The sequence below is a fragment of the Lepisosteus oculatus genome, chromosome 3 (genome assembly GCF_040954835.1).
Source record: "Lepisosteus oculatus isolate fLepOcu1 chromosome 3, fLepOcu1.hap2, whole genome shotgun sequence".
Taxonomy (NCBI): domain Eukaryota; kingdom Metazoa; phylum Chordata; class Actinopteri; order Semionotiformes; family Lepisosteidae; genus Lepisosteus; species Lepisosteus oculatus.
The window spans coordinates 66,275,372-66,300,023 of NC_090698.1; the positions used below are offsets into that span (position 1 = coordinate 66,275,372).

A 24,652-nucleotide genomic window follows, 5' to 3' on the forward strand; every position below is an offset into this window, starting at 1 on the left:
ATTTTCCCCCGCAGTTAATGTATATCATCAACCAGAGGTATTTTTCTCCAAATAACTCTGCCCTTTTCTAGAGCGAATGAAACATCAGTTACCACTGGGCTGTGAGACTCCACAAACAGAATTTTGGATAAAAAAACAATGCTAAAAAAAAAGTTTAAACTGTTGAGTGTTAATTGAAATAAACAAACAAAGCAGGAGCACAACAAATATAGCCAATATAGAAGCCTGCGTTTAAAAAAAAATCAGTTTCAAAAGAAAAATCAAATCACGTGACTGGCTGAAGCAGTTACAGCCACGGGATATTTTCTTCAATTAGGAAATGCAGTTAAGTGTTAAAAGAGATTGGTGTTTTCCAGCTGACATTCTGCAGTTCACAGGAGCTGATCAAAGTTGCAGCAGATGGTTTTGCAGGCTGGCTTTGCTCCACTTGCTGTGGGATTTAGATGCGCTCCCAAGAACCCAGCGTCAACCAGCCCCAGATAACAACCAAGCAGCTCGTGGAGGTGGCTTGTGAAAAACCTGCGCTCTCCTGCCTTTACTGTACATTATGTAATAATTCATGTCGTACATCAATGCGATCTTTATATTTAAGGATTTATCTAAGATTTTAAAGGAACGATACAATGATATAATAAATGATAAATGTTTTATGAAGAAAGGTCTTGGTTAGATACAGGCATTACCCTATATATTAAAAGAGTAGCATGGATTTGCAGGTTCAAATCATAAGTGGGACACAGCTGTTGTATCCCTGAGCAAGATACATCACTCGGACTGCTCCTGTAAAGCAAAATTATAATAATGTATAATAATTCAACTGTGACCTACTTCATAACATAAAAATGTTTACATGAGCCAGGTGATTATAGCAATGCCAGCAATCAGTCCAATTCAAGTTTAAATGTTATTTTTCTAATTTATGGTTCAATAACTGTCATAGGTTATTCAGAATCATCTTGAATATAAAACTGTTTTCCTCTGGCCACAGCTACAGGTTTCTTAATCAGATATAACCCTTAATCATTCTGTGATAATGTACAGTATGTACTTTCAGAATTTCTGCATATACTTTTGCATAATAGATAGGAACAACTTTCCTCAATGAAAACTATAATCCTGTGTGCAATATTTAACTGTTGTTGACTACATCCACTATAGACTACAAGATCCCCGGTTTAAAACTGGTTCAAAACGCTGTTAATTCATATTGACAGCAATTGTACACTAACATTTCTGTTAGCGTTATACGATATTCAAGTGTGGCCAAATAAAAGCAAAGCAAACAGCAGAATCACCCGATTGTTCTCCATTGAAAAGTTTCAATAAAGAAGTCAAGTGCTGCATTCATCAACAACAGATCACACATCAGTTAACCAATTATTCTGAATGCTGGTGTATGGCTCAGTTATTTAGACACGTTCTGTTGAATCATGGGAATTCTAATTAAATTTGTACTGCTGCATATAGTAACTGGTTCGAAGGCATCTCAATAGATCTGGCGCAAGATTAGAATTGCAAATTAGAAAATGATAAAATTCACTTCAGTAGGGTTTTTCTATGTCATATTCTTATTAATTCACCTCTGGAATTAAAGCAAAACCTGAATTTGTATTTCTGTTTGAAGAAACTAAATATGGGTAAGTGTTTTTTTTATATATATATAAAGGTCTGTACTCAGGTAAAAAAAAAAATCCTTTCTAGACTTTTTATGTTTGAAAGCTGAAACACAGATGTTACCATTCTAATGTTAAAAAAAGTAAGGGAATGAACCTGTTGGAGAATCCTTTTCACAAAAAGTATGAGCAAGCTGTTGCGAATTGAGACAGGACCATTTGTACTGAAACATTTATGTTCATTTTGTCATAATTTATTTGAAAGACTGAAATTGAGGATGAAGGTTAATGTGGTATAAAAAATATTTAATATTTTTTAATCACATCATCTATGTCGATTATTTATGTAGATTTTTGTGTGCAAATACTCGCATTTTACATACTGAAAAAACAAAGTTGTATCTAAAATGAGGTTTTTAAAACGCAACACAGTGGAAACACTCAAGGTATTTCTCTTTGCTTTAATTGTTTGCTTCTTTACTTTTCTGTATTACATTTCATTGAATTGAATTACTGCCTTTCGCAGCACAGGGCCTTCCTCCACATCCCAAAAGCTGATTTTACTATTAAACACAGTCCGTGTTGTCTACAGGTGAGCGAGGAGGGTTACAAGGTTAACCAATGTTAAACCGCCAATGTTCCTGCCTGGTCAAATCCTTTTCACACCTGACTTCCTGTCAGGCTACAGCTGTCCAGGGAGAGTCTGTGTAACAGTGGGCACTGCGCCCTGCAGTGATAGTTGGTGTGAATCAGTGGCATCTGACTTTTCCTCTGATTTTCTCTTTCAGAACTTTTTTTTTCAATTGTGTTTCCGCCTTACCGCGATACTTACAGCATGGTGTGTACATAAGGAAGTGGAGCAAACTGGGGAAAAAAGCAGTGATAAACACATGATGAAACTGGGATTCTATCTGGGTTCTTTCTTTCCATCTCACAAGCATTTTCCTTCTTGCAGACAAGACGGGGATATTAATTTGTCTAACCGATTAGTTTGATGTTTTATTATTTATTGTTCAAACAATGAAGAAGAAATCAAAAGGTCTTTGCCGAAGCGCCAGGCAGTTCTCAGATCATTGTGAGCACAGGCAGTTCCCCCTTTATTATGATTTTTATTTATGTGTTTAGGAGACACCTTTATCCTGGGTTGGCTTACAGTGCTTACACAGATTACATTAAATGCTGGCATAATTTCTTCATTTTTATTTCCCCCAGAAGCTGGGATGCATCAGAAGTGGCTCCAGCATCTACAACATGAAAACTGTAATTTAGTTAGAATTGCTTTCTGAAAAAGAGCTAAATGACAATTTGACAAATTAACACCCAAATTAAGCCGAACACAGAGGTGACCAAAAAGTAGAATGAATAATTCAGTAGAACAGGAGAGACCTGTTTTTTATTTTTTTAAAGTGTTTATTATAGAACCTCCACTGTTTGTGTGTTCATAATGTTAACTTTTTTTTTTAGAAGCTAGATCAGACGGTTTCTGAGGTTGGTTTGTGGTGAGATACTATGTTTTATTATGATTGTCATGGAGACGGTGTGAAAAATTGAGAGCCACAGGCAGTAGCTGCAACTGAGTCAATAATGCTCACAGAGACATTGTGTAGATAATCAACAGCAGGGCCCCTGCCTCGCGCTTCACCACAAACAGCTGAAGGGCAAATCAATACAGCCAAGGAAAGGACACTGACCCTGTTCCACTTCCCACAATACACCATCAATATTACAGAAAAGGACCCAAAAATGTCACCTTTTTATTTAATCTTCGGGTATCTGCTGGGCCGGACACTTTAAAAGACCTATAAAAGAAGCATTTTATTCCAGAAAGCTCGTTGTGAGGGGTAATGTTTTAATGTAATATCCTGCCCTTGGTAGCAGCTTTAGCTTGAGGATTTATATGGATATAAATCCCAACAACAAAAAAAAGGACCACCTAATTTATAAGCATGACATGATAGAGGGGAAAAAAAAGAATAGTTTGCTGTCTCTGTAGTGTTTCTTGAAATCTTTCAACTGCAACATCGATGGTTTCTAAATGCAATTACAGTGTGAGGCATTGGGGGAGGGGAGGTGTTGTGATTTTTATAAATAGCTGAGGCGATGGTTTGAAAAACAAGCCAAGTCTTGTATGGTGTTCAATAAAGTACATGGTGTGTATTTTCGAGGCTAACACTTTGTTTTCTTGTTATCACCATCTTCCTCGAAGTACCGCACTTCTGAAAATGCTGTAAGATCTAGCAAAAACTCCTGCTCCATTTCCAGATTAAATGAACATGAAAGCCTAGGTTCCCTTTCTTCATAGTTTAAAATTAATAAGTAAAATTCACTATGACAATTAGTAATTGACCAATCAGTAGCTTGCAAGGTGGCAGAGAAATCAAGTACTGCATAACTCATTATTTCACACTATATTAACCTGCAGATGTTAACGCTTCAATGTTCTAATTATCCATACTGCTACTGTACATATTTTTTCTTATTCCTTCTTATTCCTTTCTTATTCTGTGCAGGAATTTGGCACCGAATCCATGCCATTTATTAGTTTTTGAGGGCATACACTATTAATGCATAACATTTTCTTACTGTATATATATCATCTGTAGTTACATTTTTCATGTTTCTCAATGTTTAGTGATAGATGCTTGCAAACAAAAATGACAAGGCAGTCATTTTTATGTGGTCACAGAGAGGTCACAGAGATTAGAAAAAATAAGATAAATCAAAAATAATAACAGAAAAAAGACAAATTTTTTATTATGAGGAGATTAAGTGTGTGCACTGTTAAGATGATGCAACAGCAGCAGCATGTTACTGTGTTGTATAAAGGTGCCCAAATGCTATCACTGTTACAATATAAAGAAAAATGCTTTATATTATATTTGCAGCTGCTCTGTCTGGGCACTTCAGCACTGTTCAGAGTACTGACCATACATACACACCGGCAATCACACAGCACCTGCTGATAACTGTCTGCAAGTGAACCTCAGGGGAAATTTTGCTTTTCAAGTTCTGATGATTTCACCCCTTTACGTTGGGGAAAAAAAACAGCTTTCAACGAGATACATGAAGGCAGAGAAATCTACAGAACACTTTGTGACACCCAAGACCACACCAGTTCATTCCCAGTACTATGCAATAAGGCTTTGAAAGGAGCTGGAATTATGTCCCATTCATACTAATATTTCTGTAAACAAATCCTCACTATAAACCTCAGAACCTAACCCCGAAGATGACAGACAACTGTAAGCAAAATGATGTGCAGGCTGAGGAATGACAGTCTGGTATTAATGAGTCCTCCTTTTGCCATGAGGCTTTGTGAGAGAGCAGTTTTGAGAATGGTGCAGATCCAGTATGATGCTTTAGTTCTTGAGATTCCCTTACCTGCAGCCAGCCAGCATAGAACAAGGGACAGATAACTGACAGCGCTGAGTTTAGATGACTGTTTCAGAGTGACTGCAATAAAGGCGTTGCTGTGACTGAAATTCTTTCATTTCCCATAATTCAGTTTGTGTTAATGAAATGTTCAGGGGGCATGTCAGGAACCACCTCCACCTCTGTTTACCTAAACTGCACTCATGATACCACTTCCAACAATCTGTGAATTCCATAGTACGTCCCTCTTCTCTTCTTCACATGTGTCTATCTGTGTCCCTTGGTTCAAACCTCACTCTGCATGGGATCTTTAACATTTCATCTTGTGGAAAAGTGGTTGACCTTCCATCCAGCATGTTATGCCAAAGCTTCTATGCGAACGTCTCTAAAAAGATTCCTAAACACTTCTTCTTGCTGAGCATTCTTTCCTGTGAAGTTTCTGTTTTTTTTCGTCACTCACCGACAATACAATGACTTTCTTCATAATGACAGAAAAGGTGTTTTGAAAGCAGCTCCGCAAACTGGGACAGCTGCAATTGTCTGACACATTTCAATCTGATCTGTGTCAATTCATAGAAACTGGTTTAAATAATAAACCGTGTTTTGATTACAAGGACTGACAATACAAAGCGATCAACACATATTAAAAAATGGGCAGAAGGACTAAATCTCGATATACAGCCAGGATTCTGGTTGAGGTTTTTTTTTTTAGAGAAAGATGAAACAATTCTTGCTGTCACCACACAAAATCGCTTTCCAATATAATCACAGGTCCTTACACTGAATGGAGTCCAACAGGTGTAACAAATAAAAATTGAACTATAAGCAGTTTTGACAGATTCCAAGCAAGAGCCATTGTCATAAAATGCGAGTAAAAGTATTGGGCAATGGCTGTTAGCTGTGAAGGAATGTGTACCTGTGCTAATATGAAATCCATGGCACGCCAACCCTTACAGTACCACTTCTGAAATACTCTCGTAAAGCAATGTGGCACAGCAGTTACGCTTCTAGAATGGATGGGTGTCAATTGCTGTACAAACCAGCTATTTTCTTTAGTAACAATAAATGACATTTGATTTATCTGTACTTCTGATAAAACTGGAAGCTGGCTTCCCGTCTTGGTGTGTAGCACTACCTTAACGACATTCATATTAGTCATATACTGTCTGAAAAATAAGAATCAATATGTTTCTCTACCTATAGAAAATATTTTGCTATACATGTGTAAAAAGACATCCATCCATTTTCTAACCACGTTATCCAATTCAGGCTTGCAGCGGAGCTGGATCCTATTCTGACAAGCAAGGGCATAAGGCAGGATACATCCTGGGCAGGACGGGCACACACTCACACCGGGGCCAATTTTCCCGGAAGCCAATTAACCTACCAGTATGTCTTTGGACTACGAGAGGAAACCAGAGCCCCTGGAGCAAAGTCTGGGCAATGTGAAGCAGCACAATGTGGCTCGGGACTCTGCGAAGAAATGTTATTACACAGGAACACGGGAACTTTCTGAAAAACAGAATTCCACTATGCTAGGGATGATGGCCGTCAAATTTGGAATTAAATCATTTTGACTGTTTGTAGAAAGAGACAGGCTGAAATTTGAGAATAAAAGCTATCCTGGTTCATGAAGGAACTCCATTTCACCATAAAGTAGTTGTATTGTTACTAGCTACTGCTGCCTATGACATTTAGAGTTCAATGGTCAAACAGATTTTTTTTTTTTTACGAGAGGAAGAGTATTTTGTGTTGTGTCCATCATATCAACAATGAACCAGCGTGGACTTCATTATTGTCGCGGGAACATAACAGGAGCAAATCTTAAAAAGCACATTTGCGGGTGAATGAAATCTAAGAAGTGCTACAGAGATTGCCGAAAAGATGAGCCAGGATGCCATCCTGGTTGGCAAAGAAGTACATGTGTTTTTTCCCATGCCCCTAACCATGTCTCAGGCACGTCTCCTGTCTACATTGGAGATGAGCAGCTACACAGTGTCTGACTGGTGGCAGTTAGAATTTAGGGAAGTCACTCGAAGCTTGTACACTTAAAAGCATAAAAACCCTTCCATGCTTGGAAGCCTAATAAATACAATGACATTGGCAGGGAAGTTACTTGCGCCTGTCAGCTGCACAAGGACATTCTGTGCCAGAGGGAAGATTTCCATTGCAGATTTGTGCACATGCATGACAAAACCGGGGGCACAGTTGCTCTTATCAATCTGCTTCTCTGGATTTGTGCTCCTGGTACGAAGGCATCAAAGGTTAAATAACATTTACCCACCTCTCTCTTAATGCTGCAGCACAAACATGGGTGCCTGCTTGGGATAGCTCGCCTATCTAACAAATGGATGTGGCGCACATTTCACACTTTGACTGCCTTTCATTAAACTATTGATCCTCCGTGTCTTATCCGTAAGACTATGGCAGCTCGGCAGCTCAATGGTTTCGCAGGGCCGATCTCTCTCTCCTCCATCACTTTCTCACTTTATGGAGAAGAAGTCGCGGGGATTTATTTACCTGACACTTCCCAGTGCGGACATCATAGAGCGCCACAGTTCCATGGCGAGCTCCCACCGCTATCCTGTGACTCCGCTCACAGTAACCCACCATGTAGAACCTGCGGAAGGTGACGCAAAATTACCGGGAAGAGCAGAGGTATCGAACATATGGTGATCTCTGACCTGGGATGTGGAATGATCCTGAAAGAGGGGTTAAAATATTCTCCCACACCTTAAGTGTAGATTCCTGCACCTGGAAGGCCAGTGTACTGTATCAGCAAGCCTTCATTTAAGCCCAACTTGTAATGACTTAACCCAGGTCCTCAGTGGTTTAATCAGACCAATTAACCTATTTCTGTAGGTAGACGTACTGCAGCAAACCTGCAGACATAATTGAACCAAAAGATAGCTCTGCTCTAAACCATCTTCTCCAGATGCTTGATAAAAGAAGGTAATGAAAGACGTTTTTTTTACCATTTTTGAAAACAACATTTCTCTTTAAAATAACTCTAACCACTATTCCTAAATCACTACAGGTCTCTGAAAGTGGTTAACAGCTCAGCTTGTATTTCCCTGAAAGCAGTTATGCAACTCAAACTTTGGTAACCAATAAAAAAGCATTGAAAAAAATACACTAAAATCCTTAATGTACATATGCACTCTATAATAATATGTGTTCAGAAACTAAAAGCCTGTATCTAAATTATTAAACAAGATGAGTTGATCATTTCAACCGACTTCTATCAATTCAGTTGATCCTTGGAAAAAGTATAATACGACAAGGTGTCCACTTCAACCACCCCTGAAACAGACCCTCATAATTTCTTAAACATAACTAATTCAGAAATATACCACATTTTGATGTATGATATGGACAATTAAGCAAAACACAACAATAAGCCAAAATCAATGAGAACAGGAGCATGTCAAGTACTAAATTAACATGAGGAATTCCGGATTTGTATCTTAAGCCACAGTTTAAGATACTTTGTTTGTCTTTTTTTTATTGAAAAGACTGGATGAGAGTCCTATTAGATGCAAAATGTCACCAGGTACCAAACTGCAAAACAGTATTGCACCTTCTACAGCACTTTAACATTAACGTACAAAATACTGTACATCCCCCCTAAACTGCAAATACCATTGTTCTGTAATACTGTCTATTATTCTGGGTTATTAAAAATACAACACAGCAGTGGTGGCCATACAGAATGGAAATGTTCTGAGGAATAAAGAGAAAAATGACCTGGTTTCATGTGGTATGGTGACTTACCTACAAATTGCAGGAAAACACTCCTGAAGGCCTTTCTTCTTGACTAAAGATCCTTCAAGGCAGTACATTATGATGTCCATTACCTCAGGGAGGAAAGATCATTACAGAAATCAGTCACAAAAGCACGTACAAATTCACTTTTTTCCAAGATGTAAATGCAATGCGTCAATGTCTGAGACACTGAAAATTAATGTTGCTGCTGTTCTCAGGGGAAGAGAGAAAGCTGGCTGCATAGCTCTCTTCCTATTCATCGTTTTAGACTTTAATGAAAAAGAAAGGGGTAATCTATTGCCAAAATCCTCATCAAAACTATGCTTAATGCACACTTGTACCAAATTAGTAATCATTCTTTTGAGATACTTGTATATTAAAATGCACTTTGGCTTTAACACCACAGTAATTACTAATTACAGAGTGATTAAACTGATACAGGGGCAATGATGTTATTTAATGCAGAGTAAGTACTTCAAGAAATCAGACACTTCCTTATGTACAGTAGTTTAAAAAATTGCAGAGCATGAATAATAGTTTTATTGTAAAATCCAGTGATTTTACAGTCTTTTCAAAGGGCCAGTCCCTTTCCCTGTCTCTGGTTTAAGGGTGGGACTTGATGATTCTACTAATTTCAGCACGGCAGGGTTTTTTCTGTGTACAAAACGGACTGCAGCAAAGGCTTGCGGCCTTCGATTTCTGTTCATCAAAACTGCGCCGGAAATGTGTGCGATGGGGCAGACAGGCGATCTCTTCTCACCTCCACGAGCAGGTCTACAACGTCGGTGGGCATCTTCTCGATGAGGATCTCGATGACTCGGAGGATCTCAGCCTTGGCGCGTGCCAGTGTGGTGGTGTGGACGTTCTGCTGGGACTGAGTGTTGGCCTGGAGAGCAGTGTGTCTGTGGACCTGCAGAAAACCAGCAGAACCGCATCACTGACACATCTCTACTGCCACCAGCTCCTTCTCTCTTTGCTCGGATGGATGATTTACATTTTGCTGCAAAGAATCCTGAAGCTTTTGTGAGTGAATATGTAATCCACATGGAAAGGGAGCACTGATTACATGCTTTATAACAAACAGCTAACATTATTGATATACTGTACTGTTTTGCTGGGATATTTAAAAAATGCAATTTATTATTTTAATTCATATTCATTGACTAAACACAAGAAATGTCTCTAACTAATCTGTATATACACTGTATATACTTCATGTTTAATTTTAGATTGAAGGTGTTTTTTAGAAAACAATTCACATTGCACTGATCGAAACCAGTAAAACAGAAATGCTGAACAGCTTGTAGTAAGATTTGTTTGGTGTATTCAATCATGGGAGAGGCTCATAACGAAAGTGATTTAAAGAAACTAAAAACACAAAGCTTTATCTGTGCAAAGGAATCAGTGGACTCCTTAGCTCACTTCTCAAGGAAATCTCTCACCTGCGCTTTCCTGTTTACTCAGTGTGTCCCATTTTATGGGGTTTTTCCCCATACAGGAGGGCACACTGATTCACCTTCGCCCTCACCAGACGAGTTGAACTAAACTTCTACCTACATAACAGACGTGAATCTGAAATAACCTGTCCTAAACCTAAAGAGGAGACCGCTGGCAGGTCAGAAAACTGGGGGTTTTTGTAGCACTGGAAAAGAGGGATCCGAAGGGAAGAAAAGGAAACCATGCTGGCACTGCCCCCCCGCTTTATTAGACCGGCTGATACCCCCAACTTTCTGCGTGGGCACAAGTCCTCCTCCGACTTCTTCTCCAAACCCAGGGCTTCGAGCAAGACAAGGGCTGTAGAGCACCCCTCAGAGAAGAACAGGGGAGCAGCAGCAGCGAGGTGGGGCGGGGGGGGTTGGGGTGGACTGCGATCAATCTGACCGGACCCCCGCGGCGACGGCGAGGGCCACCGGCCCCCCCCCGCGGGTGGACAAAGAGAAGCTCCCGTGCACGCGCTCGGCGGAGCGGCGATTAGCGACGGGGCGCTCACCTCCCTGGCGATGGTTGTTATGAAGGCTGGTGGTCGGGCCGTGGCGATGAGCGAGAGAGCGTGTCGAGCCGAGCGGGCCGAGTCCGCGCCGGGGCTCAGGGGCAGGCCCATTGTGATGCTAACGAGGGAGCAGACAAAGAGGGAGGCAGCAAAATAAAAAGAGGAAGCATTAGAAATATAGAGTGAAAAGATTAGACACAGCTTATAATGTCAGTTCAAGGTCAATGGGATCATTCAGACAGTTAGAATATAATAGACTCCCAACAATGCGGAATAATTAGGAGTCTGGGTGTTCCAGCGTCAACAACACAGCCGGAACAATTAAGCGTGAAAATTGAAAATAGTTTGTGCATCTGTCTCAAATGTAAAAAGGGCCTTGTTAACAAATTATCCAGGGCCTGTGCAGAATATGTATCAGGAATCGCACTGCGAAGGCCAATATCTGGTCTAGATGGAAGTCACTGAGCCATTGTAGTGAGGAACAAATGCCTCTTTGACACGCAGCCAAAACTTTCAGCATATCAGCATGATCATGATGTGATCCACAGAGATACTGTAAAATACATTCAGTTATTCTCAAGGTCAAACCATCTATTGGATGCATATATGTGCATTTTAATGTATATATGTGCCTGTTTATATAGCACATATGTGCGCTACATTATGCAACACATGGCAAAGAAGACTCACTGTGGTATTTTAAAAAACAGATTTAAAACAAGACATCTACAAACATAACAGACATGAATCTGAAATAAGGAAAACGATATGCAAACATGTTTAAAAATGATATGGAAGGCGAGAGCATTATAATGTTAAAACATGTTTGTTGAAATTTAAAAAAAATCTACCAAAAATACAACTGAACCTTGATAGGGTGTTCATCCTTCTATGGCACTTTATCAGACTTTTCTTCAAAAAGTCAATATTAAGCCATGTGTATATTAAGGCCAACCATTTACAGATCAAAACTGGCACATCACAATAAATACTATTGTACCTGCTTTTGAATGAGATAATGCCAAACATTCATTGCCACGGACATAAATGGGTAAAGCTTACCAGCTACGTTCATCCCTTATCCCTTTTTAGGACTAATGCTGTGGTAGTTTAAAACATATTATCCGAAAACAAAATCATAGATCCTGTTCCAGGATTACTAAACAAAAACCTAGCCACACTCCGAACACTGCAGGTTACTTGAACAAGCTCTGCTAGGCTTTTGTTGCACTTCCAAAGTCTCTGACTGAACAAAGAGAAACCAGGCAAAATGAAGTACAGATCCCCCTTTTTCAACATTCACATAATGCTTTCACATATAAACAATCATAGTGCTATTAGGCCATGTTTTTATAGAACAGCTGGCATAAATGCATCTCAATATTGTCTCTTTGAAAAAGGAATCACACAGCCAATGGTCAGATACTTCACTATAAAGGCTTCGCGGGGGTTTCTTTCCTTTGTCAGCAGAAGGTTTACAAGCACAAAGATCTTTTGTCCTAAAATGCAGAGCCAAACACTATTTTACTCTAAAATTAGCAGCTGTCAGCTGTCAGTCAGGTTGATTTGATCAGCGTAGATTGATAAGGCACCTGTTCTGAGTCACCTTCATATAGAACTATGCTGAGAATAAGATAAATCGTGAGTCATTAAAACAAAAATGTTACGGACAGAAATACAACAAAAGTATTTTTTCTAAGCATCAGTATAAAAAATACTAGTATTTCTCTTATCTTTAAGAGTTTAAGTCAGTCTATATAAATAACATTACACATCATGATATGCGATGACTTAAGAGACGCAAATTTCTTTTGAGATTTAACACAAATAAAAATACCCAAGATGCAGAATGGTGTGAAAATCTGAACATTTTTAATTGTCAACTTGCACATGTACCTGAATAAGCTAAAGGTTTCTGGGAGTTTTGAAGACTAGCTTGTGGGTAGAAACAATGGCAAACAATCTCTTTAGCACGATCATGCTTTGTGGAAAATGCAGCAGGTACTGTACAGAGGGCTTTGTTTTTCTCACTGCCCTTTACTTTATAGTGCCTTTCACTGAATTCACCTGCTGTTCCACTGAGAGGATTCATACAAGCAATCCCCCGCTAACTCTGAGAAATGCACATAACAGCCTTAGAGGGGGTTCTTCATTCTTTATAGTTTCAAAATAGGCCTAAAAGCAAAAGCATTCCTACTTCTGTTCATAATGGAAACCATTCATTCAAACCTTTTCTTTCTTTTATTTCAACACAAATTAAAACTACCATATTCTTGAATAGAATGACTATTTCTCTCCGCCTCGTAATATTTTACCTATAGCTTGATAAACTCATATCAAACCAAACAAAACATTTTCTACAGGCAAAAGTTTATTTTCACAGGACACAGGAGTGTCAATGATCATATTGATTTTCAAATTATTTTAAATTTAAATCAGAAAATGTATGTGAATGACAGTTTCACACTAATAAGTATAAAAACAGCAAAACAAAATACAGCAATACTATAATGGTTGAAACAGGCAGCTAACGACAATAATTAGGAATAAAAATAATAACTTTCTAAAACTAAGCAACTACTTTAAGAGCAGTTAAAAAGGAGAGAAAAATAAGGTGTGACAATGAGTGCTTCAGAAAGAGCAAAAAACAACACAGAGGAAAAGCTAACCTCACGAGATGAGCCACTTTTAAATTTGATGTCACTCTTTTCAGATCTTCTATTGACTTTATGAGGGTTCAGCTGTTTTCCACTCAAAGGTTCATTAATGCTTAATTTATGTTTCCTGATAAGCAACAGGCGTTTTCTCCCACGTGTGAACTAGAATTTAGCCCCCTGCCACTTTTACACCCTCCAAATGGACACAGACATTTTTATTCTATGTGAGGACTTACAATTGACTTACAGTCCATTTGACTATTTTACTATTTGGCACTTTCAAATGCAAGAACTAAATAGAGACAACAATTATCCTAGCAAGCCAAAGGAAACAGAAACATTAGGAAGATCCTATAAGGTAATCAGAAAAGGTAAGCACTGTAACATATTTTGTCTTTTCCTTTATTGTATGTCTAATCCATAAAATAGTTATAGTATTATTTACCTATGAATGTTTTGCTTAAATAAATAATTTTATTTTAATGAATTGTATTTCAACTTATTTATTCAAAGGAATGCTGCTACTGTATATCTGTGATATACCACTTAAGCAAGGTAATAATACAGAAAAAAAAAGAAATCATACTGAGAAACAAAAAAAAAACTGTTTTCCTTAAATGACAGCAGTGAAAAAGAAAAATTAAATACAGGCTTTGACAGAGAAAATTTCTGAAATGTTTTTTCCCCAAATCCAAATCTTAGAATGATGTTTTCAGGTGAAAGGGACTACAGTGCGTACTTTGTAAGCACCTGTAACATTCAACAGATTGGAATTTAACTGTAAGCAACTGCTAAATATGCTTCATTTTTAAATAATTTTAATAATGAGTATTTCCACCTTCATTACTTTCCTATAATTAGCTACGCCATTGGCAGTATCAAACTATTTTAGCCATAATGCAATCATTCACTGATACATGGCAGTACCGATCACTCTGTAAGCATCTGCATTGCAGGCTCATTTCTATCTGCGAGCACACACAGCAGCACAAGCTGTCCCATTCTACTCAGCAGGGAACCGGAACAACATAATCTCAAGACTAAACAAATGAATACACCGCCACCAAATTCTTGTTCACGAAGCTCCATCGATCCCTCTTTCAGAGTTCTCAGCGGTTTCTTTTTGCCGCCCTCGTCAGTTGAGCCGATCCTTTTCTTCTACGGTTGTATATATATATAAAAAAAAAGAGCCGACATGTCTTGTTCTGTCTCCACTGTAATTTCACCCCTGCGTCCAGCAACAATAAACAGCATCCTCTGACTGATCGCGTGAGATTTAAAAAAAAAAACAACAATTTGAACGTTTTTAACATTTTAACTAAAAAAGCACAAAAGAAATAAAAAAACCTACTGAAGACTAAAATTACAGAAAAGAAGATATTTAGTTTGGGGTAAGATTTAATAACTTCTGATTTTCTAAAATATCATGAAACATGGTATAAATATTGATTTTTAAAGTTTTTGCAGCTGTATCTTTGTTACTGATGTATAATGTTTATATATATATAAATAGCTTGGTATACATTTATAAAAAAATACAAAACAGAAAACTGTGTGGAACACAAGCATGCAAATCAATGTAGCCACACACACTTGCAGGGATTAATCAATATTGTAATTTAAATATTGACTGATATCAACAATCAATAGCCACAGCAATCGCTCTAAGACATGATAGGACACTGAAGAAATACATTTACATTTTTCACAATCCCCTCAGCATGTTTAATATCTGCAATGTCTGCTCTTTAACAATGTAGGTGGTTCAGGTTTTTCAGAAACTAAAAACAAAAATGGTTTCAATTCGGAGAGATGAACATAAAAAAAATCTTATTACAAAATGTAACATTGGAAGCTAGATTCTTTTTTTTAAAAAAATGATGTTTTCCTAATCCTCCTCTTCAATTTAATAAAATCTCAGATGTAAAACACAAAGCTACAAAATATTAAGCCACTTTCACACTAATAACTAGCGTGAATATGGTTTAATGTTTAGTCTAAATTTTAAATGTGCTGAAGTTCTTTTTTCAAATGTTGTACTTCTATCCAGTTATTGTTAAAAGAAAAAACAACAATAATGACACTAACATTAAATCTAAAGCAGTTCCCAAATGTTTGTTTTCTGGCAATTAATATAATCGAGAGGATGTTTAGTTATTTCTGCGCGAGAAGCAGCACAAGAGGATTATTCAAGATATCGGCACATTTACATAACCATGACTTGAAGCCATTTGCTTTGTTATAACCCGATCTAACAATCTGTCAATACTCTTACTTCAAAGACAGTAGGTAGGGGTAAATATTATTTGCAGCCTGCATCTTAATGTACAGAATTATACTTAACCATGCTGGAAAAGGAAGTGGTACTGCACACTGGACACACCCCATGGTCAATAAGTTGATGTTCGACCAGCTATTAATTTATAATTTGTAACTAGAATTCTATTTTTCTGATCATGTATTATTTATACAGATATTAACATCTGTAAACCTCTTTCCATGATGTACAGTATACATCTGACAGGATGTCAACACTTAATGTATTATTATTTAAGCCCAGATGTTGGTATACTTTGTGCTTTAGTGTCTATAAGCAGAATGTGTCTGATGGGAAAGGAAGTCCTGCCTTTGGGTTGCAGCAGGTCTGGGGGGACCAGGAGTTTGGGATATAGAGTGACTACTTTTTTAAATACTTATGTTTTATGCGAAAGAGTGGTTTATGTCGTTTTTGTAAAAAATAAGGCGAGAAAAAAAGTGAAATACTTTTTTCTCAAATTGCAAAAATCCGTTGCAATTTTCGACAATGCAGAGGTAGAATGTGCAAAGAAAGCACAAACAAATGATAAATAAAATAGCAAGAGGCTGAACTGAGAACCTCAAGTCTAGAACTTTTTAACCCATGCACTTGCACCACTGTTTTCTAAAGAACATGCTCTATTAAGGATATCTTTTTTTTCTGAATCATAAGCGGTAGAAAACAGCATGGATTTCCTCAGACAACATGCTTCTATGTGAAAAACGGGACCCACTCAAAAACTGAGCCACATGTGCCACCCATAGCACAGAGCGTGTCTAATGCAGTAAAGTCCTGTGTCTTCTGCCCCATTTTTTCTGTAGGGGATTTATATGTTGTGCCGCCACAGCAGGGGGGCCGTGAAGTTTGTCTCTCTTAAGTACTTTGAGGACTCGCATAGGGAGCCTGCCACTCTCCTCTGGCCAATACATATGGACACACAAACAAAAGCTCCACACAAAAGTCCACAAAGTAAAGCACACAGGCAGATGTGCACTGTGGACCCCGGACAAGAAACACCAGGCTCTAAAGAGGGCAAAACCAGCCTGGCTCTGTGGGCAGGGCAAGGGAGAGAAGAGAGATAAAGGGCTCTTCCTTCAGCATCTGTTCCCCAGGCCCCCCGGCCCCCTGCTGCTGGTGGGATACATTCTGGAAACACCAGCTTTACCATTTAAAAACATCCAATATAAAATTAAGGGTTTTCATCAGAAAGACAATCCATCTCAACAGAATGTGCAATATAGGAGAGCTCAAAAGTGATCTGTTTAAATTCACAAAATGCTTTTAGCACTATAATGTTGCTCCACATTACATTCTTGTTTGCTTTTACACAATCTGTGCAAACAAAGCCACAAGAATGTTCTTCTTTCCTAGATTTTTTAATCGGCAGAATTAAAAACAAACCAAATTGGAAGCGTTTACCAGCTTTGTAATAAAATATCCGCACACCCAGAACACATTTAAATAGCTCTTCGGCCACTGCTGGATAGTAATTATTCATCTTTGCATTCTCAATAAGATTTCCATTTCTTATTGATTTCTTTCATTTTCATTATGTTTGCATATTTAATGAAATTCATTAAGAGCTTGTTTAAAACTGTTCTTTAAGAACACATTTAATCTGCTAATTTCCAGATGAAACACCATTTGAAATAAAAACTTTTATTTTAAAAATAATTGGCACAAAAATCAGAGGAGTTTTTATCTGAACTTCAGATGTATATATCATGTATATAATTATTAATTACATCTGAACTAGCTTCTTTGGCTGGTGCTTTTATATAAAGCAACTTATGTTTCCATCCATTTAAATAACCGTGTATTTTACTGGAACAATTGTGGTGAAGCACCTTGCCCAAGGGTACTACAGCATTGTCTCACAAGTGATTTGAACCCACAACCTTCCAGTTACGAACTCTGAAACTTAACCTCTGCTCCATACTGCTGCTCTATATATACAAAACACAGTGCTGACGGCATCTGGTGTTTGTGCAGTATGCCATACTTTGGGGATAACTAAGATCTTTTCAAAAGCAGAAGCATTACTAGTACAGACTTACTGGATTTTAGAAAAGAATAATAAAATAAATATATTACACTTTCATTTACTTGGGAAAACCACTGCATTACAATGTAAAATTCAGATACTTCTGAGTTTAACACTGAACAAAAAAATGTGAAGGAAATGTTCTAAGTGTATATCTCGTGCTGTTAATTTTCAGATTCGACAGATTATTTCCTTATAACTACAGAAGAAAAAGGGTGATTCACAGAGCATTACATTTACATAACAGAGACAGGATTATCACAATTTTGGAAATAAGCAAACATTAAATATAAGAAACACTAAAGATGTCCATTAGATTAAACTAATAAACTATGAATTCAACAATAATTAAAAATCAATTTTTATAAGCTTTGCTTTTAAAAATAATGCCACAATTAGTCACAAATTCTAGATAACAATTGCCCACTTTTCTGAAATGAACTGTTGTTCTTTAAAAGCAAAACGTATACACTTGCTGAAACTATGCTCTCTACAACAGCTTCTTGGGAATAAATTACAGTAGGTGACTTGAGCTATGAGATGGAAATGGAATATTTTATAGGCATTGTAATAGTATGTAATAGAATTAAAAGTGCAGTAAAAACCTTGTGAAACATCTCCGTTTCTCAGCTCGACAGTATATTCCATGGCTGTTCCTGTGACTCAACAACTCCTACGAGCCTTCTGTGATTGTTATGGGCCCATTACTTAAACACTGCTGTCTAATTAAATCTCAGAAGCAGGTTGGTGTGTGAATGAAATACGCTTATCCACAGTGCCACCTACATTCCTGTTTTAGAATAGGAATTTGTATGCAGCCATATAAATGACAGTGCAAAACCTCAAGTCATCAATCCAAAAGCACTGCAACTTCCCAGCAAAAGGAAAAAAAAACAACAAAACAAATACAAGAACTGCTTTGAATTCTGGATAATTTCAAAGCATTATTCCCTGCACATCAGTACAGGGAAAATTACAACCATGGCAGAGATGACAAACTACAGTAGCACTGCTTTTCAACCAGTTGTTTTTTTTTTCAATCAAAATAATACAAGAAAGCACTGGCACAAGCATTTGAATATAAAACTACTGTATAACTGACTAATATTTACACATATTACACTGCACAGTAAGTATGGTTGCAGTAAATGAACTGGTACAGAACTAATTATGGTAAATATATATATATATCTTTGGGTGGGTAGCTGCGTCAGCATGCGTAGGCTGCAAAGGAACAAGTAATAGGTTTATTCCATGCTGAAAAAAAGAAGAAAGAGAACACCTTTCGGCCGTGGAGCCTTCTTCAGGTTTGCACACCTGAAGAAGGCTCCACGGCCGAAACGTTGTGTTCTCTTTCTTCTTTTTTTCAGCATGGAATAAACCTATTACTTGTTCCTATATATATCTTTGCTTTTGCATTTAAGATAAATATGTCAGAGGAAAGTGTTTGATCTAAGATTAATTCAAAATTTTCACTAAAATCAGTTCCATAAATCATATAATTGAAACTCAAGGTTTAGGAACTGTCAGCGTTATGAATAACATTTGCCTTCCTGGTTGACTTCTCAAGGTAAAAACAAGAAAAGCAGGAAGAGTTCTTGGTGGCACAGGCCAAGAAACCTCTAATTGAATTGGCTTTAACAAAAACGTTATTTCAAGGGTGATCAGTTAAAGCCCGTGAAAAGTACTGGCCTAATCAAAAAGAAAAGTTTCAACATCACAGGAGCAATTGGCCTAATAAATACATTCTTTTTTGCTAGTTCATAATTACCATATCAATGAACGTAGGGCTAAGTACCAAATCTGTGTACTATCAGACCCTGCTGAAAAAAAGGACAGGTTTCTCTTTTAAAGGTTTTGTTCCATCTGTTTTGTGGTTAAGATCACAGAGATCTGCTCACTCACAGAGTTGGCAGTGACCCAGTATTCCTAGTATTTCACAGCACATACAACCCTACCCAATAGGCTTTAAAGATTGAGGTACTGTACTGTATATAACACAAATGTCAGTGTGTCTTTACAGCAAGTGCTCGTGCCTAGGTAAGTTAATGATTTAACATAGAGCTATGTAGACTTATTTTCAGATGTAAAAATTCAATTCCCAGCAATTTAAATGGAAGAGTAAATTAACTCGGCTCTGCTTGTTTTTTTTTCAGGAAGTGAAATTTCCTGTTTAATGCACTTCATCAGCAGCAGCCTGATGCACAATTAATATTAAAAGCAATGATTAAAAGTCTTTCACAAATACAGAAGCCACTGACAACTGAATTGAAACAAAACAACCTTAACAAAGGTTAAAAATACCTCCCACAAAAATAAACAAAAAACAATTAAAAAATTATTTCTGAAAAAAACGGAAGATGAATACAGAATTGTATAAGTATCCAATTTGTCTGTTATCTTGCAGCGTCCTGATGTTTTGTCGAGATACAGCCTTTGTTCTACAGGCTTGGGAGATGAGACCTTGAAAATGTGATTGGACATCACAGACTCAATTTTTTATTGAATTAATTTTGTTACCACTAGACAGCGCAAATGTGTAGGTCCTGCCCCCCCCACGCCAGACACCTTTTCTCTTAAAATAAAGATTCAAGTACCGTTTGCCGGCGCTGATAAGCAAGTGATAGAATTTGCTTTTGCAGTGACCAGTAGGCTCTGACTGATTTCAATCTGAGGTCAGACAGTGCAACATCATAATCTACGCAATGACTCATTCTTCAAGGCGGACAATGAGAGCAGAAATATGAGGGTGAGTCGGGGGCTACTTGATGGAGGATCAGGGGGAATCTTGCTGGCAAATCTAATTTTTTGTCTAGAAAGCATGTCACGTCTACATTTGGAGTTTGTACTAAGTGCCAAGCATCAGGTCCCTCTTCTAATAAACACTGAAAAATTACTGTCTTTCAGACTAACCCTATTAGAACACGCTACAGGGAAAGCAGACATATATATACTCATAATAAATTTGTAAAGATAAGGTTTCATCTTAATTACATAAACAGATGTTCACAGTATTTTTCATTTGGTGTCCTAGCAGTCCAATTTAACTTTATTTGTGTGGCAGTTTCTTAAAGGTTAGGAACAGACAGATGTGTTTTCTGTTCACTGTAAAGGTCTGCAACATAAAGCAAGGATACCAACATTATTTCATATTGATGCTCTTTAGCCATTTCTCTGCTTAACCTTAACTTGACACATCTTCGCGAGCTGCAGAATTACCATCTCTGCATCTAAGGCAAACAGACGGCCTTGTGCTCCTGTCCTTGATTAAAGCCAGCCTTACGGAGAGGAGGTGTTTATTTGAAAACCACTTCGAAAACATCGGTTAGCTGCCCAGACGCAACCCCTTCTTGCTTCCTGATTAAAAAAAAAGATCTTAAAAACCTAACCCACTGCGATACCACTGAATGACCATTACAAAGAAACTACAAGGCTGAGAATAAAAGCTCCATTGTTGTGTGAGGAGATTTAATCACCTGCGACAGGATTAGAAACTGATTAGATGCGCCACAAAAGAATAAAGAATAGAAGGGCCAAGAAACTGTGGGCACACCGTTCCAAAATATTCTTAAAACTGTTCTAAATTCTAATTTTTTTGTAACACAAATTTAATATTACAAAATAACATTCATTTATATTTAGAGGAGAAATTATACTCACTTGTTTCGTAAGTCAATTTTTACAGCAGCACTACAACCTCCTGGCCCAGTCTAATCAGATTTCAGAAGGCAAGCTTCTGAAAGTTGTGCCTGGTCAGCTGTGGCATCTTGGGACACCTCTGAGGAAGAGACTCCCAGCCCAGGCCCTGGGGAACCACACACCCTCTAGATTCCTTCCCAGCTGAGCTCCAGTGACATAACCTAAGGTGTGAGCCTGGTCAGTACCTGGATGGGAGACCTCCTGGGAAAAACTAAGGTTGCTGCTGGAAGAGGTGTTAGTGGGGCCAGCGGGGGGCGCTCACCCTGGGGTCTGTGTGGGTCCAAATGCTCCAGTATAGTGATGGGGAGACTATTCTGTAAACAGGTGCCGTCCTTCGGATGAGACGTAAAACCGAGGTCCTGACTCTCTGTGGTCATTAAAAATCCCAGGGTGTTTCTCGAAAAGAGTAGGGGTGTAACCCCGGCGTCCTGGCCAAATTTCCCATTGGCCCTTACCAATCATGGCCTCCTAATAATCCCCCTCTATGAACTGGCTTTATTACTCTGCTCTCCTCCCCACTGAGAGCTGGTGTGTGGGGAGCGTTCTGGCGCACTATGGCTGCCGTCGCATCATCCAGGTGGGGGCCGCACATTGGTGGTGGTGGAGGGGAGTCCCCATTGACTGTAAAGCCCTTTGAGTGGATTGTCCAGAAAAGCGCTATATAAGTGTAAGCAATTATTATTATTATTATTATTATTATTATTATTATTATTATTATTATTATAATAACCAAACCCTTCACAACTGACCTGATACTAGGGTTAACTTGAACTCTTTGATTGATTTCCATTGCTATGGAACACATTCCTATGTGTCAGATCTCCCAACTTTTCACCAGAAAAACTGGCAAAGGTTCCAATTGGTCCCATTAGTGCAGCGGGATGGAATAGTGCCTGTTATAGCCCCCCACCCCCCAGGTGTCACGGTTAAATTCCACTCTGAGCTCAAACAGTCCAGCATCTGCATCTGCACAACGGTTACCGCGCATCACTCAGGTGGTGGGGGGCTGCACATCAGCGAGGGGACAGAGTAGATCCCTCCCTGTCTGTGAAGCACTTTTGGGGTCCTCCAGGATGAAAAAACGCGATACGCTGTAGGTGCGCGCGCCCGCTTACGTCAGTACGGGGCTCGGCGGTACTCACTTGGCCAGCTGCTTCTCGGCGTCGGCACACAGCTCCAGCAGGCCCATCAGCACCGCCGACACATCCATGTAGGGCTCCCAGACGGTGAAGCCGCGGCCGATGAGGTCGATGGCAGTGCGGCGGATGGTGCTGTGTGGAGGGAGCTTGGGACTGGGGGGCTGCAGCAGCAGGAACGTGAGAGCTTTGCCTGGGATGGCGGGAGAAGGACAGAGCAGCGGATTCAGCCGGCTGAGCATCGGTGCACACAGAAACAATATCAGTGCTTCCTACATGGTTTTCAGATCAGGATTTGGGGACAACCAGGGTGACTATATACCTTTTGCTCCCTCTTAACCCGAAGATGCTGAATTACTGTACACGTGATACAGCGTTACTCTGACAGGACAATTTGAAACAGTTCCCAACTATCAAAGAACGCATCGTTTCAACTTCACCTACAGTATGAAAACCTACTGGCTCATATGGTATTTTATTCCTCAGCAACTATTTTATATGATTCTGTGAAGGCACAATTCAAAATCAGAACAAATATTCAAGAATTTTAAAACCTCACAGGCACTGACAAAGTTAACTCAGTGAGGTTCTTCAGAATCATAAGTGAAACAAGGAGAGAGCATGAATGGACACTATGAGGAAGTCCATTTGAAACCGAGATGAGGAGATGCTTCTTTTCACAGAGGGTTTTGGAAACCCGGAACAAGCAATAAGTCCATATTATGACTGGATGAGGTTCCTGGGATCAATCATTGTCTAATTCTCAAGCTATTTTTTTTGCAAACTTTTTAAAGTGCTTATTCAGGAAGAAACAAACACACTGTTGCCTTAACAGTCAATTTTTTAATCAGATCTTTTCATGTTTTCTTCTGTGTTATGCACACAGTTGGGTTATGCGTTTTGTACACATTACAGAAACAGAACAAGAGAATTACAAATAAAATATTAAGTTAAAATTGATACCGCCTGCCTCAGTTGATTTCAGTATCCTAACATAGTTCACATTAAGGGTCAGGAGTTAACGTACAGTGTAGTTCAGTCCCCATCTGTACATCTTTCTTGGAGAGACAGGAAACAATGTAATTAGACTGCCTGGCAAAGTCACCTGAACTCAGCAATAAGGAAGGTAACAGTTACCTGGAACAGTGGAGAAAGATCTTGCACAAGTGGGACTGATTCACTTCTTTTATTTCTGTGGTTACTACCCCTGCTTAGCACACGTTTTATTACAAAGACATTTTTACAACTGAGATTGATAACATCTTGTATCACATTCCCACCTCTTTCTTCTACAGCACTGCCTCTTTGCCTGACTTTGCGTGCTCTCGTCTTTCTCCTGTCACAGATTACTCCTCAATGCCTTGCTGAAGTGGGATCACATATGGAAGACCCTTCCCACCTGTTGAGCTCTATTCCCTTTATGTCATTTCACTTGTACCTTTCTGCCCTTTGCTCCTTAACATAATAAATGACAAAGTTCAGGGATAATGCAGGCTGCTTTTAAAACTATGGCAGTTACACCAATGACTTAAAAGGCTGACATTATTTGGGATTATCCAAATAATTTTGGCTCATATCTAACTTGACTCTGCTTTCGAAAATAATAGAAAGGTCCAGTGCTGGTGCAGTGTAATCATCTCACTCCAAATGCACTATTTCCAACTCTTTCTAACTAAGTAAGACAAATACTGTATATACTGTAGCAAGTGTGCATTAAAGTTGCTAACAATAGCCTCCTCGTGGCTAATTCAGAAGCACTGTCTTACTTCCCAGACAGTGTTACATCCAGGACTGTAAATCATGATATGCACAGTACTCAAAGAGCTTAGTATCTTGGGTACTGTCTTTAATTAGTATATATATTACATTACTAAGCACAGACATTTAATTTCACTTGAAAGTTTAGATCTGAGGTTGGGTAGGTTACACATGGTGTTCTACAGGGCTCAGTAATGAGTCCCCTTCTATGTAGCATTTCTGTGTTTCCTCTTAGTCAAATACTAAAACTACTTGGTCTGAATTACCTTTACTATGAAGACTGGCCCAAAATACAACTTAAATGTTACAAGAGAGAGGTCAG

General features: G+C 38.6%; 1 protein-coding gene across 4 annotated transcripts in view; it reads right to left on the minus strand.

The window, feature by feature from the left end:
• Positions 1–24,652, minus strand: part of LOC102691386 (WD repeat-containing protein 7) — a 213,404-nt gene that overhangs the window by 18,654 nt on the left and 170,098 nt on the right. For all 4 annotated transcript variants that reach the window (XM_069187378.1, XM_069187377.1, XM_069187376.1 and 1 more), the window contains 5 exons: positions 22,579–22,765; positions 10,741–10,858; positions 9,511–9,660; positions 8,760–8,842; positions 7,506–7,605 (listed from right to left, as the gene is read on the minus strand). In XM_069187378.1, coding sequence (XP_069043479.1) covers positions 7,506–7,605; positions 8,760–8,842; positions 9,511–9,660; positions 10,741–10,858; positions 22,579–22,765 — 638 coding nt within the window. The remainder of the gene's footprint in view (positions 1–7,505; positions 7,606–8,759; positions 8,843–9,510; positions 9,661–10,740; positions 10,859–22,578; positions 22,766–24,652) is intronic.